The 19706-nt window shown below is 38.5% G+C and overlaps 2 protein-coding genes across 2 annotated transcripts in view; one reads left to right on the top strand and one right to left on the bottom strand.

Annotated features, from left to right (window-relative positions):
* Window positions 1-4152, bottom strand: part of LOC125237828 (oxysterol-binding protein-related protein 3-like) — a 107390-nt gene extending 103238 nt beyond the window's left edge. The window contains exon 1 of the mRNA XM_048145033.1: window positions 3907-4152. The gene's annotated coding sequence lies outside the window, so the exon portion shown is untranslated. The remainder of the gene's footprint in view (window positions 1-3906) is intronic.
* Window positions 4153-10053: 5901 nt separating this feature from the next.
* On the top strand, window positions 10054-18654 carry LOC125237858 (lipase member H-A-like). Its single transcript, XM_048145085.1, has 4 exons — window positions 10054-10271; window positions 14622-14769; window positions 15970-16110; window positions 17493-18654. Exons 1-4 carry the CDS (start codon window positions 10172-10174, stop codon window positions 18169-18171), a joined length of 1068 nt encoding a protein of 355 aa, XP_048001042.1. The 5' UTR covers window positions 10054-10171; the 3' UTR covers window positions 18172-18654.
* Window positions 18655-19706: the final 1052 nt, after the last annotated feature.

The following is a 19706-nucleotide window of genomic DNA, read 5'->3' on the forward strand; positions in this document are numbered from 1 at the left end:
CCAGAGGGCGCCGCCAGTGTTGCCGCAGGGGAATATTCTTGGGGCTCTATAGTTTCGCGTTGGTCGCGACAATAATGACATTAAAATGCTACCTCATATTGAAATATTATGAGGCCCCATTTTAGTCGCCAAACTATTATTTTTGATACCCATTTCTATGGTTATTTAGTCGCCCGTTTAAATACGTGCCATTAAAAATCATACCGCCGTATATAATTTTTATTTGTAAAAAAAAAACTTAACGTGCCACATATAAAAAAAACTTTTATCAACGTTTGAAAATCAGTTTTGACCCATTTCACCCCAAATTACGGTATAAGAGACCACGTGGAAAGAACCCCTTTAAAAAATAATAATAGAGAATAAAGAAATTTTGGGTTTGAGACCCAACTCCCACCGCGAACCCTACTCACCCCAAATCTCGGTAAGTTTTAGCGAAATTAATTTAGCACTTTCAAGTCATCTATAAATAATTAGGTGTTATTACTATGAAATATTGTCAATGCGCGCATCGTCAGTAGTTGCGAATAGACCTCTAGCAACTTAGACGAGTTGCGACTTAAGAAAAATTGTAGACGAGTTGCGTTTTAGACCAACCGCTGTTTAGACGAGATGCGATTTAGCCCACCTACGACTTAGACGAGCAGCTCTTTAGACGAGTTGCGTTTTAGACCAACTGCTATTTAGTCGAGATGCGAAATAGACCACCTGCGACTTAGACGAGCCGCTCTTTAGACGAGTTGCGTTTTAGACCCCATGATCCTAACCCTTTTGCACTTGACTGTACCAGTAACTGACAGTAACGTAAGCCTTCTAATATTTGGAATAATTGCCGTGATCTATTTTACCAAATTACACAGGCCTGTGCCGCGATAGCAGAGTACGATCAGCCAATAAAGTGGTTTACCACTTTTCGACTCTATTTGAAACACATAAGGTCGAAAAGTGATAAACCACTTTTTTGGCTGACTGTACGCTGTTCGATTCCAGCCTTGTGCAACTAGAGCCAGTGCAAAGAATATACAGGGTGGCCCAAAATTACGTTGACAAAGAATAGTAAAATGTTGAAATAAACCAAAATATCGAAGTTACCGAAAATATTTTTTGAGCCTATATTTATTGTATATTTCTACATTCACCATGAATATTTCAACAGCATTCATGTCCATTTCGCAAGATTTGCTATGTAGACCAATTGTAAAACGGCGATTTTTTCAAATTCGATACGATTCAGCCTACCTACGTAAATTCACCTCACTTAAAACTATAAATTATTGTTTGTAATCAATCTTAAAACCCTAGCCCGTTTATTGATTACAAAAATTAGGATATTTAAAAAGCTAAACGTGCAATAAGTTAGACGAAAGTCATACTAGAGGTGCAGCGGCATATCGTTATTTTTTTTTTCTTACATTTGCGTTTGTACTTCAAAGCCAAAGGAGGGCATTTTGAAGGCGATTCGATTTATTTGGTCAAAAATTATTAAGGTTTCACATTTTAATTTGTTGGACAATCATTCGTATAAGGACAGAAAAATAATTATACAAACGTTTGTCAACGTATTTTTGGGCCACCCTGTAATAACTAAAACGTTCTCATTGGAACTGAACCCTCCTGAGTTGGCAAGCCACATATTTGCAAGAAGCCAGTTACAGTATAATCACCATAAGTAATGACATCATTATGATGTAACGTTGAATCAGCGGCATCAGCGCTCCATTGGCTATGTGTGCCATGTTTACGTTATATCCTACTATTTAGTTGTTTACTATACCTCGCGCGTACTATGATCCTAATGGAATTTTTTATATAGAGCAGCTCACGTCAAACGTTTATAGATATTTTTTTAACCCCCGACGCAAAAACGACGGGGTGTTATAAGTTTGACGTGTCTGTTTGTCTGTCTGTGTGTGTGTCAGTCTGTGGCATCGTAGCTCCCGAACGGATGAACCGATTAAGCTTTTTTGTCTGATAGCTGAGTTAGTCGGGAGTGTTCTTAGCCATGTTTCATGAAAATCGGTCTACTATGTCGCGCGTCGGGGGTTTTTTCAAAATTTTAATTTTGTGGTTAGGTTAGGTCATTGAAGTTTAGCACATTTTGTGTGTCAAAGTTTAGTCAAACGTCCCAATTTGTCGCTTGCCATTAGGGTTAGAGTTGCTTGTACGAATATCTTTAAAACAAATAACTGGTTGTAGAGATTGACGGCATATGTCAAAACAAATAATATTAGGAATTACACAGTTAATCACGTGTTCAACAATTATCTTTTTAATAACTCGATAACCGCAAGAGTTAAGACGCTAGTTAATTTATTTAATGTAATTAATCTTCCCTTAAAGTTAACGGAATTCAATAGGAACAGGATGTATAATGTGTTTTTATTGATTTCCATTTATTTCAGACTTTTGTTCTGAAGTAAACGCAACAAAACGGGAAATAACGATTTTGACGCAATTAAGACCAGGAATAGTGAATAATAATGAGTAAAGTTTCTGAAAAATAAGATCAGTGTATTGTATAGCTCATGTGTGAATGAGTAATGTCTATGAGTCAGAATTCAACCCAAAACTATTAATCTTTCAAGGCTATTGTAATATGTTTACAGAGATAACTAGGATTACCAAAAAGTGTACATAGATAAAGGCCCTGTAATTTGATGATTCTGCTATGGGAATAAAGTGGTTTATACTTATAAGGGGGCCCAAAATACTTATTATTCTAAAGACGCATTTACTATACCAGACACAAATACCCCGGTGGCTGGCAGTCCTTACAGTAAATACACTAGGCCCCTGGGTTCCGAACTAGGATATCCTGTATTACAGTCATGAAATAACCCTATTATACTCAAATAAATTAACATTACTATAAATGACAAAATCAATAGATTAAAAAGACTAATCACTACTTATTAACTTCACTAGATTGACACAGTGAGGATGTTAACAAACTTGATGCAAGAAATACATATTATTTTTAGTGCTGTATATGCTTAACATTAAAAGTTTAAGTAAGAAATTCTGAATTGACGACCGGTCTGGCTCAGTCGGTAGTGACCCTGCCTGCTAAGCCGCGGTCCTGGGTTCAAATCCCGGTAAGGGCATTTAATTGTGTGATGAGCACAGATATTTGTTCCTGAGTCATGGATGTTTTCTATGTATTAAGTATGTATTTATCTATTTAAGTATGTATATCGTCACTTAGCACCCATAGTACAAGCTTTGCTTAGTTTGGGGCAAAGTTGATCTGTGTAAGGTGTCCCCAATATTTATTTATTATTGAGTTGACAAATCTATGTTTCATCATAGACGTTGCTTAAACTTTCTACCATAGCACATCAAGGTCAAATGTAGGTACACTTAATCATGAAAATAATAAAAATATACACTGAGTCAATGGCATTACTGGCTTTTATCATGATTAAAATCTAGCATTATAATCATTGTAGCCTTGAAACTGTCCATCATCACTCTAAATTAAATACTTGAAACATACAAATCTAAACTGAGCTCCAGAAAAATCAATCATATTCCTATCAAGATAAGGTATAAATATATCCATTCCCAATCACTTCCTCAACAGATGTTCGCATATCAAAAATATTTGTAATGCCAAGACGTAGGGGAATTATATGTATGGCTTCCTTGTTCATTTAATGTAGAAAAGTGTGGCAAATGACTCGCCTACCTTGCGCGCTACGGAACCTGTCACAGAAACACCTACAAGGCTACAAACTTTAACTATTTCATCAATTTCAACGTAAACATTGCCGCAATATACCTAAAAAGGGGTGTCGCTCAACAGAATATTAAATAAACGCGAAACAACGGAGAACATCAATGCGTTAATTTACTTGGAACTAGTTGTAATTGATGTTTAATAACACTATTATGCTAAATACTTACGTAAGACGCTTTAAATAACAATCAAATCACAATCACAGTTCGAACTGATTCTAAAATAATGACTAGAAAAACACATTCGCACTATTCTAAACTTAATTTCACTTGCAATTTATATTGTGTAATGGAATGTTCGCGTGTTTGCTAAACAGTTAATAGTTCATTTTTGTAATAATTGATTGAATTTGGATGGAAACGCGCGAGATAGACACACCATTTTGAAAGATGAGGTAAAGATCGTGAAGGATTTTTCCCGTGTGTCAGACGGCTTGCGTCATTGCGACACTTTGACGTTTCTGTAGTGTTGCCCATACATAAAAAAAAATCCTTGGGTTGCCATATGACAAAAACTGTCAACATCATATGTTTTCACAAATAGGACACGAAATAAAAATACTTATTATACTTATGTGAATATTTGAAGATATCAATCAGGATAAATTCAGTTTTGTTTGGAAATTAATGATGCCACTCCTAATCATAAATCAATCTCCTGGCGTTCCTTATTGCATACTTACGCGTTATTGTGTTGTGAACCATGTCGCAATGCACGAAGGTTGATATTGGACTGTAGCCGCGCGCGTCAATTAATGTTTTTGGCGGTCAAGGGTAAGGTCATACAAACCGTACCTATATTTACCAAGTATTTAGTTATTTACAGACTGAGTATGAAAAACTAACTTTACATGTAAACATTGGTACTACCAATTTGGTAGTTACCTAAGTTACCTTCATAAATCTTCGTGGCAATATAAATGTGGCAATTCTGCGACCATTGCATTCAGTAAATTACAGGGCACCTATCGCCGTCCATTAACCTAAAACGGTCATGTGCAGCACGATATGGCAATGTAAACTCATTTTGTCATTGCAAATAAAACGAAATAGAACCTTGTATTACACCAGGGAAGTCAAAATATAATTGTTTTTAACTTCATAAAGCTCTTAGTGCGTTTTCACATTATCCGATCCGATATCAGATGTCGGACCGATATCCCATACATTACAGGCGCCATCTTGGATTTTTTCTATTGAAATCCTTCCGACATCCGATATCAGATCGGATAATGTGAAAACGCACTCACAGTGGTTTAGCACTATTAGTAGCAATTATACTCTGTCAAACAAGTCTGTCAGTAAATAAGAACAAAGAAGACTATGGGCATCCTTTTCTCTACCACCCTAAAGAAAAGGATGCATATAGTTTTCTTTGTTCTTATTTACTGACAGACTTCTTTGACAGAGTATATTAGTACATAAAATTATCATTGATTTTATGATTTAGGAATTTAAGCCAATTTATCTAAATATATAAAAGAAGAAGCTGACTGACTGACTGACATATCAACGCACAGCCGAAACCGCTGGTCCTAGAGATCTCAAATTTGGCACGTAGGTTCCTTATATAGTGTAGAGGAGCACTAAGAAAGGATTTTCCAAAATTCACCTCCTAAGGGGGTCAAATGGGGGTTCAAAGTTTGTATGGGGAAACAAGATTAGTTTGACTATTTTATTCAAAACTTCACAGGAAGATTCCTTAAGACATATGACTGAATACGTGTTTCAGGTTTTTTGAAAATTTAACCCCTAAAAGGGTGAAAATGGGGGTGATAAAGTCAAAAAATCAATATGGGTATCGTTTTTATGGTTTATCGGGTCGCTGATCACGATAAATACAACGTTTTTAAAATCTAACGAGGCGGAAGTGAAATACCTTCTCCCCTGTTGTGGTGCAATGGGGTTTAAATATCAAAAAAATATATAAAAGAAGATATTGACTGACTGACTGACATATCAACGCACAGCCGAAACCGCTGGTCCTAGAGATGTCAAATTTGGCACGTAGGTTCCTTATATAGTGTAGAGGAGCACTAAGAAAGGATTTTTCAAAATTCGCCTCCTAAGGGGGTTAAATGGGGGTTCAAAGTTTGTATGGGGAAACAATGTTAGTTTCACTGGTTTATTCGAAACTTCACAAGAGGGATCCTAAAAACATATGACTAAAGACGTGTTTCAGGTTTTTTGAAAATTTAACCCCTAAAAGGGTGAAAAGGTGGTGGTAAAGTCAAAAAACTAATATGGGTATCATTTTTAGGGTTTATTGGGTCGCTGATCACGATAAATACAACGTTTTTAAAATCTAACGAGGCGGAAGTGAAATACCTTCTCCCCTGTTGTGGTGCAATGGGGTTTAAATATCAAAAAAATATATAAAAGAAGAAACTGACTGACTGACATATCAACGCACAGCCGAAACTGCTGGTCCTAGAGATTTCAAATTTGGCACATATGTTCCTCATATAGTGTAGAGGAGCATTAAGAAAGGATTTTTCAAAATTCCTCTCCTAAGGGGGTGAAATGGGGGTTCAAATTTTGTATGTGGAAACAAGATTAGTTTGATTATTTTATTCGAAACTTCACAGGAAGATTCCCAAAGACATAGACTAAATACATGTTTCAGGATTATTGAAAGTTTAATCCCTAAAAGGGTGAAAAGGGGGTGATAAAGTCAAAAAAACAATATGGGTATCGTTTTTATGATTAATCGGGTCGCTGATCACGATAAATACAACGCTTTTAAAATCTAACGAGGCGGAAGTGAAATACCTTCTCCCCTGTTGTAGTGCAATGGGGTTTAAATATCAAAAAATATATAAAAGAAGAAACTGACTGACTGACTAACTGACATATCAACACACAGCCGAAACCGCTGGTCCTAGAGATTTCAAATTTGGCACATAGGTTCCTTATATGGCGTAGAGAGCACTAAGAAAGGATTTTTCAAAATTCTCCTCTTAAAAGGGTGAAATGGGGGTTCAAAGTTTGTATCGGGAAACAAGTTTAGTTTGACTATTTTATTCGAAACTACACAGGAGGATTTCTAAAGACATGTTTCAGGTTTTTTGAAAATTTGACCCCCAAAGGGGTGCAAAGGGGGTAAAGTCAAAAACACAATATGGGTATCGTTTTTATGGTTTATCGGGTCGCTGATCACGATAAATATTTAAAATCGAATGAGGTGGAAAAGAAATTTTCTCCCCTGTTGTTGTGCAATGGGGTTAAAATATCCAAAATAGCCATAAGTATAGGTTTAGTTTTTATCTTTACTTCTGGTTCAAGAGATTTCAAATTGACACGGAAGTTCCTTAGAGGAGCACTAAGAAAGGATTTTTCAAAGTTCACCTCCTAGCATGATAATTTGACAGGGGCAAGGACAGGGACAGGGACAGGGACAGGGACAGGGACAGGGTCAGGGACAGGAACGGGATAGGGTTAGGGTTAGGGATAGGGAAGGGATAGGGGTAGGGGGTAGGGGTAGGGGTAGGGGTAGGGGTAGGGGTAGGGGTAGGGGTAGGGGTAGGGAAGGGGAAGGGGTAGGGGTAGGGATAGGGATAGGGATAGGGATAGGGATAGGGATAGGGATAGGGATAGGGATAGGGATGCGGATGCGGATGCGGATAGGGATAGGGATAGGGATAGGGGACGGGGATAGGGATAGGGGAGGGACAGGGGCAGGGACGGGACGGGGACGGGGACGGGGACAAGGATAGAGATAGGGACGGGGATAAGAATAGGGATTGGGGTCGGAATAATCGGTCGGCAATCGATATCTAGGCAGTGTAAAATGCAGGTGGCTCAGTGGGAAGGGATTAGTAAGCTTGTATGCATCGGCGAGTATCCTGCATCCGTAATAACTATTACATTCAATGTGCTGTAAGAAGATCGTTGTTTGCTTGCCTTTTATATGTTTACGTTTGCAATAAGTATAAAGCAAAATGGAAAAAATTGTAAGCGATAATGCAAGGAAGTACTTTTTACCCTACCGACCATAGCGTCGAGATACTGGCTATGTGGGTTGTATGAAGTTTCCCCAGTATAAATATTTATATAGGTAAAATACATACATATTCGTACCTACTACCTACGCTGTGGTCGCTGTGTAACAATTCTACAATCATTGCAAGAATTTCTTTTAAAACAATAGTAATATGTGTAAGGTACAGTCAGCCAAAAAAGTGGTTTACCACTTTTTGATCAATAGAGTCGAAGTGGGAAACCACTTTCATGGCTGACCGTACAGCAAATAGATCAGTTACAATGGCCCCCCAGTCGAGAATTGCCCCGCTTTACCTTAATCGAAATAATCGCGGACAGATGTACCTACAAAGAAACCTACGGATCCAAATGAAAATCTTATTTTTTGTAAACGTTTCAATAAGAATACTTTTTATTACGCGGGCGAAGCCGCGGGTAAAAGCTAGTTAGCATATAAATATTATCATTTGTTTTATGATTTAGTAAGTGCAATTTTGCCTGTTTGTTAATCAACACTAAAATTAAATTCATCATTAATCATTAACTGTAAAAGTGATGGACAAATAGGCATTTATTATAGAAAAGTAGGGCAAACTTAGTCGCAATATGACTTCACCTCACATAACCTACTTTACAGTATCCTTAAGCCTATAATTTACGTTTTATAACGTGTTGGCTCACATTCGTTAAACGCCTGAAGAAAATTTCATTCGCGTCGTGTCTTCTTGCTATTTGCATTTAGCAGGCGCTTTAAATACATATTTCTGACCTTACATTTGGTAAAGGTAAATTACAGTTAGGCCCACTTGCGCCAACCACTTAACTCAGGGTTAGTGGGCTATCAACTGTCAAATTCCATGTAAAATGGTGGATTTACCCTCCATTTTCGTTGGTGCAAGTGGCCCTTACTGGTAATAATAATAACATCGCACAAAAAGAAGGCTGCAAAAATATCTGCTACTTATTTCTAGAGCCATAAGATCTTGTCAGATATTTATGCAGCCTTATTTTTGTGCGATGTTAAATATTGCCAGTGACTGTACCTACCTTACAGTGCTAATTCTAGCTTCTTCAAAATGTACGTAAATGTATGAAACATTCGATATTGTTACCATACATAAATAAATGCAAGTTTAGTAGCTATTAAATTTCAGTTAAGTAATATTGTTTAGGTACTACACATAGTGATATTGCTAAATATCAATAACGTACTGAAGTAAACGTCTACCTGCCTTCCTATTCTTCCAAAACCGTTATTAGGTAACCAAAGTTCTCGTACAATTTTACACAGCTAAATAAAGATTTTTTTTCTATACCACGTCGGTGGCAAACAGACATACGGTCCGCCTGATGGAAAGCAGTCACCATAACCTATGGACGTATGCAACTCAACGGGTAGCACATGCGCGTTGCAGACCCATTAGAAACTTGTACACCCCAATCACACCTCGGACATTAGCGATCAAATATATGAAAGAGGCGCGTTCCTAGCACACAGTCTAAGCTCGTGTAGGTGAACGCGTACTTTGCTTGTAGGAGTGAGATATGACAGGTCGACTGTTCGCGTTTTTGACAGGCGGTAACTGTGAGGTAACCGAGAGGGGGTGGGCGCAACTTTCAGCGGGGAGTGGCCATACTGTACGATAGTAATCTTTATTATACTGTGCCCCAATCCAATCCAATTCTTTCAATTATTGGTGTTTCGGATGTCCTTGTCCATGGGCAGCAGTGATCGCTTACCGTCAGGCGACTTGTTTGCTCGTTGGCCTCCTATCACATTTTTTTTTATGGGCCATGGACACCCAAAACACCAGAAGTGTTTGTGGTGCGTTGCCGGCCTTTAAGATGGGTGTACGCTCTTTTCTTGAAGGTTTGAAGGTCGTATCGGTCTAGAAATACCGCAGACGATAATATTATTAATAATCTGCCCGACTTTTCCCTACCTGTTTTTGGACTCGGGTGTTTATGGCCTCTTAAACCTATTTTCTCGGAGATAGCTTCTTTTGCAACTTTACAGTAATTTTTTCGTGAGATGATAAGTAAAGATAATTATCATAACAACTTACTTGACCTCGTGTTTGAAGAAACAGCTTATTAGAGAACTCATTACAACGTTTAAAAGGAAACTAGGAAAGGGGACGACCGCCTCTAAATCGTGCAAAGATTAGCCTTGAAAAGATAAAATAATCTCATCCTTCATTTGCCCCTTGACTGTTTTAAATTAAAGATATCTTGTCCCAAGATTTCCCAACGAATGTTGTAATCCAGTCGCTTACTTATGCTCAATACTTGTAACTAACCTAGCTCAGTCCGAATCAAACTGGCTGAAGGACCGGTCATAGTCTTAATTAATTATTAAAAAATAAAATAAACTTTTTTTTAATTTGCACTATGAAGCCGCGGGTTCGATCATTTTTAGACTTTAGGGAATAGTGATGTGACAGTAGTGAAAATGAAAGTTTGTGTGTGTATTGTTTTAGTGAGTTTGTGTTTTTGTGTCAAAATGGATCGGAGAGCGGAAGAAGGGTATCCGAAAGGCTTCATGGCTGTTTGTATGTTTTTTCGTTAAATAAAAAGTTATGCAGAGAGAAAGAGAGAGACACTTAATTTTAGCCAAAAAAATTAAATAAAAGTAGGTAATTGAACCGGCATGTAACCGGCATTTGACATTAAGGTTAAAGTAGAGTATGTAAAGCAGGGTAAAAATAAAACATGGATTGTTAACCTTTTTTCCTAACTTTTGTGATGTGACGTTCTCAAGTAAAAGGTACTGTACTTACCATAAGGACAAAATTTGCTCGTAACTTTATACGAAGAACCCGAACGAACCCGTTAGGACATCCCTATGCCTAAGAGTTTCATATCATATCCAACATCGGATGTATAGGAAAGGATGTCAAAGACAGTCATCATTTTTAATGCATGTATATGTAAAGGGTTACGATATCGGTCCTACATCGGATAGGATAATGTGAAAAAGCACATGGCGACAATGTGGTGCTCGAGAAAGCCACATTAATAAGTGGCAATAACATTCCAGAAGTGTGCGTCCTTGCAGTGTAATCGCAACAGGACGCGAGAAATTACGCGAACGTAACCTCACCCAACACACGTAATAGGAAACCACTTTTTATTCCACTTCCCAAGTATTTTGCATTCCTTTTATACCGCACTTATATCGTGATTCGTAAACTACTTCCAAATCTATACATACGCAGTTAATTAATACATAACTTTAATAAGGATATTTCCGAAGTAAATAATTACACACAAATTGTCTTACTTTTTTTAACAAAGAAAACTTTTTTTAATTTAGACACATTAAAAGACACAATATTTATACACAGAACAATTATACACTGCACACAGGTATAATCTTTTCATAGACTTTGATTTTATTAATAGAAATATTTTAATTATTTAGAAGGTCAACTAAATCTTGGCAGTAAAAAACCGGCCAAGTGCGAGTCGGGCTCGCGCACAAAGGGTTCCGTAGCAGCAAATATAATAAACTTATTATGTCAATTTATACACCTGCCAAAATTACAGTTAAATCAACCTATCTCAAAAACTATAAGAGATACTTTGATCAAACCAAAAATCGTTGAAAGAGTTAATTAGCATGCATCACCTCTATTTTTTTTAGAATTTTATACCCCGTAGTTATAAAAATAGAGGGGGGGGACATACTTTTTACGACTTTGAGAGCTGATATCTCAAAAACCGTTCACTTTAAGAAAAATGTTTTTTAGAAAACTTTATATCATTTTAAAAGACCTTTCCATTGATACCCCACACGGGTATGTACATCGAAAAAAAATTTTCATCCCTCAGTTACATGTATGGGGGGCCCCACCCCCAATTCTTTTTTTTACTATTTAGTGTCATAATTTTGTAGCGGTTCATACAACACATATTCCCATCAAATTTCATCACTGTAGTACTTATAGTTTCCGAGTAAATCGGCTGTGACAGACGGACAGACGGACAGACGGACAGACGGACAGACGGACATGACGAAACTATAAGGGTTCCGTTTTTGCCATTTTGGCTACGGAACCCTAAAAAGGCGGCAAATTTGAAAAATATAGGGCGCACCGGCCAATTTTCGCCATAAAACGCGTGCCTTAACTAAACCTTGACGTTGGCGGAATCATCGACGAGCCGTAATAGGTACTTAAAAATTGATTGAAAATAGGGGTGAAGGTTTAATTCCCATGGAATATTTGAATTTCGCGCCATTTTATAGTGCCAAGATTTGGTTGACCGTCTGTAACTAATAATTCACTGAACAATTTGTGTTAAATTGAATAGTGTGAGTGTGTTAAATTGACTTAAGTACGTATTGTTACATCTTGTTTATTGTCGATTGTTGCCAATAATAGACAAAAGACGACGGAGACAATACTTGAATCGAGTATAATAATAGACTACCTACGAATAATTAGTAAGAACAAATTGCTTACATTAAATGAGAAAAGAATGCTATCTCCGTCCGGAACAGAAGCCTACTAAAACCTTCTAATTCCAGGACAGTCGTCACTCACATAATTTTGAAGTATGCTAAAATATTTTCATTACATTTGGCGCTACTTTGTACAATATACGTGCGAAAGGTACTCGTGACGATAAAATTCTTATTTCCGTCGTGTTTCAATTTATCCCACTAAAAGTTTCAAATTCTCAAAACCTCCCTGGCGACGGGAATGTAGTTATTTAATAGCCACCCTGTATATACCCACTACATAACAAGCAATTATTACTTTAATAAAAATATCGCCCTCACAAGTAGAAGGACTTTATTTGGCATTTATGTATTTTCATGTTCATGTGCCTTTCCCAAAACTTGGGAATGGAAAGGTAGGGAAAATTCCCTTCGGAGGGAAAGTTCCCGGACATGGCACTTCACAAAACAAGTTCGGAAAAGAGGAAATTCAAAACGAGTGGCGAATCGGCAATAAATTAAAACACGACAGAACGAAGTGTTTACATAAATCGACACGAGTTACGAATTCCTTCGCACGTGTATCGTACGAAGTTTTTCAGAGCATAATGGCGGGCATTTTCGCGAAAAAAGATTAAAAACTTTTTTTTTTTCAAAATAGGTTTTAATGTATTTCCTACTCAGAATCACGAGCTAAATCTTCGATCCTACTAGGTAAAAAAGCGTCTCAAATTGAAATTTCCGCTTCGTTACTATTTTTCAAACATTTTGTATGTAATGTAATACAGCAGTTACAAAGTAGAAAGTATGCAAAATAACAGAACATTTTGGGACCATTTTTGTCCTGTCTCCTGTTTTTGGTCCTAGATCGAAAGGGCTCGTGATTCTAAGTAGGAGAAACATAAAATGGTAAATTTATACCTTAGAAAAAATTTTTTTGGTGGTTGTTCTCGCGGTTCTCGCGAAAATGCATAAACATGGCTAAGAACACTCTCGACTAACTCAGCTTTCAGACAAAAAAAAAATCTCAATCGGTTCATTGGTTCGGGAGCTAATAGGATGCCGCAGGCAGACAGACAGACGAACAGACAGACAGACAGTCAAGTCTAACTTATAACACTCCGTCGTTTTTGCGTCGGGGGTTAAAAATCGGTCTACTGTGTCGCGGACGTCGCGGTTGGGGGTTTTTTCAAAATTTTAATTTTGTAGTTAGGTTATATAAGGTGTAATGATAGTGATAGCTAGCCGATTTAGATCTAGACTGATGAATGATGATAATGATAGCGACGCAATATAAGTGTCAGTACGCGATAGCGGACATTATGTGGCATTTTATAACAATTTATATGACGTAAAGTGTTTGTAACGGTTTCTGGAGCGGTTTATAACATAATGAATTAAATTAGTCTGCCGGACATTTTATGGCTTGAAAATTGTAGTTAACATCAAAAATATATATACGTATAAAGTGCTTAAAATTTGTATAGGTACGACATTTATTTATTTTCCTCTCACTAGCTCGGAAACACGTGTTTTGTCGTTTAATACCAGCGGGTAAAAACGCATTTTATCCACCAGTGGGTAAAGTAATTTGGCCTTGAATAAAGGCAAAATAACTGCTTTAAAACTGATAAAAGTAGGTGAATCTAGTAATAAAGATGATTTACCACCTGTGGAACTACTGGAAGCAGTGATAAACGCATTTTTTGCGTTGTAGTTTCCTTGCTATAGTGAGGGGAAAAGTTTTGTGTTACACGAGTGTTACACCCGAGGGTGCAAATGTATTTTACTTCTCGTGTGTTAAAAAACTCGCAAGTTCAGGATTCTATTCTAGAACCACTCGCTTCGCTCGTGGTTCAACTATAGAATCCTTTCACTTGCTCGTTTTTTAATTCCACACTCGGCGTTAAAACACTACTTTGCCCCCTTGTATAAGAAATAACTATTTCCCCTCACTACCTCGGAAACACGTGTTTTGTCCTTTAATACCAGCGGGTAAAAACGCATTTTATCCACTAGTGGATAAAGTAATTTGACCTTGACTGGAGGCAAATTTTCTGCTTTAAAATTGATAAAAGTGGGTTAATCTAGTGATGAAGATGTTTTACCACAAATGGAACCACTGGAAGCAGTGATAAACGCGTTTTTTGCGTTTTACTTTCCTCGCTATAGTGAGGGGAAAAGTTTTGTGTTACACACGAGTGCAAATGTATTTTACTTCTCGTGTATTGAAAAACTCGCAAGCTCGGGATTCTATTCTTCAACTATAGAATCCTTTTGCTTGCTCGTTTTTCAATTCCACACTCGGCGTTAAAATACAACTTTGCACTCTTGTATAACAAATAACTACTAAATTCAGAAAAAGTTAACAGCGGTTTTGCTATCTCAGCCGGTGTCATCCAAAATCTTTGTACTTACCTTGATCTGACTCTAACAGTCGCCATTATTATGTTCCAAGGCCCCGGGTCCTCGAAGCCAGCTACCATCCCCAGCAGCCAGCTTCGGCACCTACTCTTCATCGTGCAAGGCCTTGGACGCACCCGCAAGAGATACACCTACTGGAACGCCAAACACATCGCTGGAGATCCTAGGATAGACTTTACCAGGTCAGCTTACTTATCTATGTCTTCCTTATATTGTGTTCTACAGCCCAGTATATTTACATACATACATACATACATATAATCACGCCTGTATCCCATAAAGGGGTAGGCAGAGCACATGAACTACTAAGTTTCAGTGCCACTCTTGGCAAAAAGGGGTTGAAAGAAGTCCAAATTGTGACATTGCAGTGACAGGTTGCCAGCCTCTCGCCAACGCCACAATTTAACGCATATCCCACAGTCGACTTCTACGACACCCACGGGAAAAAAGGGGGTGGTGAAATTCTTAACCCGTCACCACACGGGAGTATATGTCAGCAATTCCCGAAAAGTTTGTACATTTGGATCACGTCTCCGATTTTGATAAAAATTGGTAGGCTGATAGAGTCGATGATGCTGAGCAAGATCCACTAGGTTTCCCAAAATGTCCTAAGTTGTTTGTATGAAACTTTCCTTTTTTGTTACCGAAAATGTATACAAATCTGGTAACAAAAAAGGAAAGTTTCATACAAACAACCTAGGACATTTTGGGAAACCTAGTGGATCTTGCTCAGCATCATGGACTCTATCAGCCTACCAATTTTTATCAAAATCGGAGACGTGATCGAAATGTACAAACTTTTCGGGAATTGCTCATGTACCACATCCATATCATTGCCAGGAGCTACTTTACAAGAGATACACATACTGGAACGCGAAACACATTGCTGGTAACGGCGACAGTATGGACGCCTGCGTTTCCAGAGTTACATATTTACACGCTCCAGCCTCGTTCTGATCTTGGAACGCAGCACTATGTATTATAATTATGGTTTATTTAGTACCTACTTTCCCACCTTTAAAGGTACAAACATTACCAAGATAGGCTTTATACTATACACATGAAATGCTGTATTATTTGTGCCTGATGCGCTCGGCAGTTTGCATGGTAACGCGAAGCGAAGACTTAACTTTCGTGTTACGTCAAAATTCTCTGAAAAGAAGAAAGAACAAAATGATAATGGTAATCTTGATGAAGAGAATAAGCCGGCTCTGAGCCTTGAATGTCTTTTGTCTCCTCAAGCGTGGACCCAGCTTCGTGCCCAGGGGAGGGGGGGTCACGTGGTCTATTTGTATGTTCAACTTAGGCAACCCCCCCCCCCCTTGGATCCGCGCATGTGTCTCCTACTGAGTCCTACTAATCAAAGTTTCTCGTCATTCCAGGAAGACCCTGCTTCTCGCCATAGGCTACTTGGACAGCACAAACTTCCCCATATCGAGCATGTTCGCCAATGAGTACGAAGCGCGAGGGTACAACGTCATCTTACTAGACAACCAGCGGTTCGCCACTGTGCACTACTACTTGTGAGTGCCCTTTATGTGACCACTATAACCCTATGTGTCATCAATCATCATCCTCCTTGCGAACTCCGGGCATTTGCCACGGCTCATGGGAGCCGGGGCCTTTGACAACTAATCTCAAGATTTTGGCGTAAGTAGTTTTACGAAAGCGCCATCTGACCTTCCAACCCGAAGAGTAACTAGACCTTATTGGAATTAGTCCGGTTTCCCCACGATGTTTTCCTGCACCGAAAAGCGACTGGCAAATATCAAATGACATTTCAAAAGTTCCGGAAAACTCATTGGTGCGAGCCGGATTCGAACCCGCGACCTCCGGAACGAAAGTCGCACGCACTTACCGCTAGGCTACAAGCGCTATAACCCTATATATAATATGTGTGTATATTAGTTAATATAGTTACACATATAACCCTATATGTGTATATTAACTACATATATACTATTTTACGTGCTAATTGCAGCATCCGTAACAGATTGATCAACTTTAACGGGCGGTTTACTATGAAAGTTCCCATACAATGAACATTAGCGAATGGCGTACGCTTTGCCGCTGACAGACGGTTTCGCGCAACCCACCCTAAGTTATACAAGCAGTTCCCCAATAGACTTACGAGCATCGTATCATCAAACATGAGCAATTTAACATATGACAGTCTACATAGCCCTATGTATGGCCTTGAGAAATCTCATTAAGGCTATACCGGTAACGCTACTTATTCGACAACCTTCATAGGTGTTTCAACCCACTAATGTCCCCATAACCCATGATTGCCAATACGTCTAAATATCTACATAAACCATAATTTACATAGCCGGTTGATACCTCCTACTTTGTGCAATGAATGGGTTCGATGACCGTCGTATTGCGACAAGTTTTAATTTATTCTCCCATTTTTTCTATACAACATGGTGGCAAACAAGCACACGGTCTGCCTGATGGCAGTAGTAGCAGAAAGAAGTATACATAAGTGACCGTAACATAATGGACGGGTGCAACTGCTTTTAAAATCTTATTACCTATCGGTAATGGACAGTATTTATGTTTAAACATAATTTATATTTAATAAATAAAAGAGAAAGATACAAAGTAAATGAAATTGATCGTGACGTCACTCCTCAGTATTTCATAGTAATTCCATATTAGCAAATCGTTTTCACAGTTCTTAAAAAGAAGCTAAATAATTTGACTAGTAGGAAACTAGCCTATTTTACTTATAACCGAGTAAACAGTATTTTATAATTCGAAAAACAACGTAGGTAATTAAGTTTGTGCTCTTGAATTTCCTCCTTGGCTGCATAAAGAAAAGACAGAAAAGTAGATACCTACATTACCTACAGTAAGTTCTAAATGTTTTCAAATGGACCCAATATCTTTCTTTTTCCAGGGCCAGTCGCCTCATGCGGCCAGTCGGCAAGCACGTCTCCGAGGTCCTCGTGCAGCTGACCAGCTCCGGCCTTGACCCCTCCCGGCTGGAGCTGCTCGGCTTCAGTCTAGGCGGCCAGACCGTCAGCTACATCGCCAGGAACTACCAGCTCGCCACCGGTCGAAACATCTCCAAAATCACCGCTTTAGAACCCTCAGGACCCTGCTTCAGAGATTTAAACCCTGATGATCGCTTAGACGCCTCCAACGCTGACTTCGTAGAAGTCATCCACACGAATATAGATGGGTACGGAATGGCAGCCAGGATGGGGCATGTGGACTTCTATATCAACGGAGGGGAGTACCAACCTTCGGAGATAACCATGTTCCCTTGCGCGACAACTTGCAGCCACTTCAGGGTGTTAGGAATTTGGTTATCGGCTCTCAAACATCCAGGGAAGTTCATAGGATTAAAATGTGATAGTATCCAACAGGCGAGAGATTCTGAGTGTTATGATAGACCTTTAGAAACGAACGTGTTGGGTTTAAATGTGGATAGGAAGAAACATGGCATTTTCTATGTGTCTACTAGTAAGGGATACCCGTTTTATTTGGGAAAAAACGGGTTGTTACCTGAATATGCTGCTTGGAGGAGACTCAGTGATATCAATTTGGGAAATCAGACTGAGATCTATACTTAGATGATAGATAGGTAATAAAATAATCAGAGGAACCTAACCGAAACGAAGAAGAAGAACCGTATTTAGGTACATACAGTTATGTTTTTTTTTATGGGATTGGAGGCAAACGAGCAGGCAGGTCGCCTGATGGTAAGCGATCACTGCCGCACATGGACACCCGAAACACCAGAAGTGTTGGAGGTGTTTTGCCGGCCTTTAAGATAGGTGTACGCTCTGTAAATAGTACTAAAAGAGTTTTGCATTTCAACGAAGTTTTTGAGAAGGGATAATGACACGTTTAAAGGGAATAGGGTAACTTACTACTAATACTATCATTTTAATTTAATCAAATAAATAGAATTAATGTTTATAGTAGTTCATTAAATTAATAAGATATATAGTATTGGGATAATATAGAAACTTTGCCAAATGTAAATAACAACTACTTAAACTAGGTAATTTAATGTTAAGTAGATGGAATGTGAATAATGATACGACAGCGCCGTGTCTTGCGTGGGCGACGGTCGCGCGACCGTCGCCGTCGCGTCTCATACTTCCATATCGATAAAGTTTGATTTCATATGAGTCGCATGTCGCATCGCCGTCGCGCGACCGTCGCCCACGCAAGCCACGGCGTAAAGGTTCCCGAGGAAAATGTTCAAAGCAAAGATTCATTGATTTTTATATTATAAGATTAATTGTTTGTAAAATAATGTTCCCGATGCTTGACAACACAGAAACTGCCTGTGTGTTTACGTTTTAGGTGCCTGGCAAGGAAACTAGTGCTTGCGGGGCATCTATAAACCAAATAGAATTAAAGAATCTTTGGACCAAAGTGATATTCGAAAGTTCAAATAAATAACTACTTAGTTATAATTTTAGTTTTTTTATTCAGTTTTAAGAATTCTTCTTAAGGCTCTCTGCTTTGAAAAACTCTATCTCGTAAACTGTTGGGCCTACAGAGGCAACATTAGTATAGTATCGTATTGTAGAAAATTTAATCTACTTTAAAAACGTTTTAAGAAAGTTTTTTCAACAACTAGTCCTTCAGGGTTATAATCGCCAAAATTTGAAAAAGAAACGAAGAATAGATTTTTTCGCGATTTTTTCCATTTTTGAAAAAGTTGCGTTCGGAGCTCGAGGTCACAAACTTGGATTATTCATTATGACAACATCATAAACAAGTCTGCAAAAAATCAGAACTACCGGATTTGACGCATAGTGCCCCTTACATTCAGGCGACAAAGTTACTGTACAGTCAAGTGTAAAAATATGGGTGCGTACAACTTATCAAAAATATGTCCCATAGCACTTTATGTCGGCGGAATAAGGTCTCGGTACATATTTTTGAGCGGATAAAATCGATACGTATTTTTGCACTTGACTGTACAGTAACTTTGTCGCCTGAATGTAAGGGGCACTATGCGTCAAATCCGGTAGTTCTGATTTTTAAAGGAAGAAGAGAAGAGAGGCAAGAGCAGACCCAGGCGTGCGGGGGGGGGGGGGGGGGGGGGGCCGTCGAGCCTAGTTTGGCCATTCAAATAGACGACGAAATT

Source organism: Leguminivora glycinivorella, chromosome 22, assembly GCF_023078275.1.
Source record: "Leguminivora glycinivorella isolate SPB_JAAS2020 chromosome 22, LegGlyc_1.1, whole genome shotgun sequence".
Classification (NCBI taxonomy): Eukaryota; Metazoa; Arthropoda; class Insecta; order Lepidoptera; family Tortricidae; genus Leguminivora; species Leguminivora glycinivorella.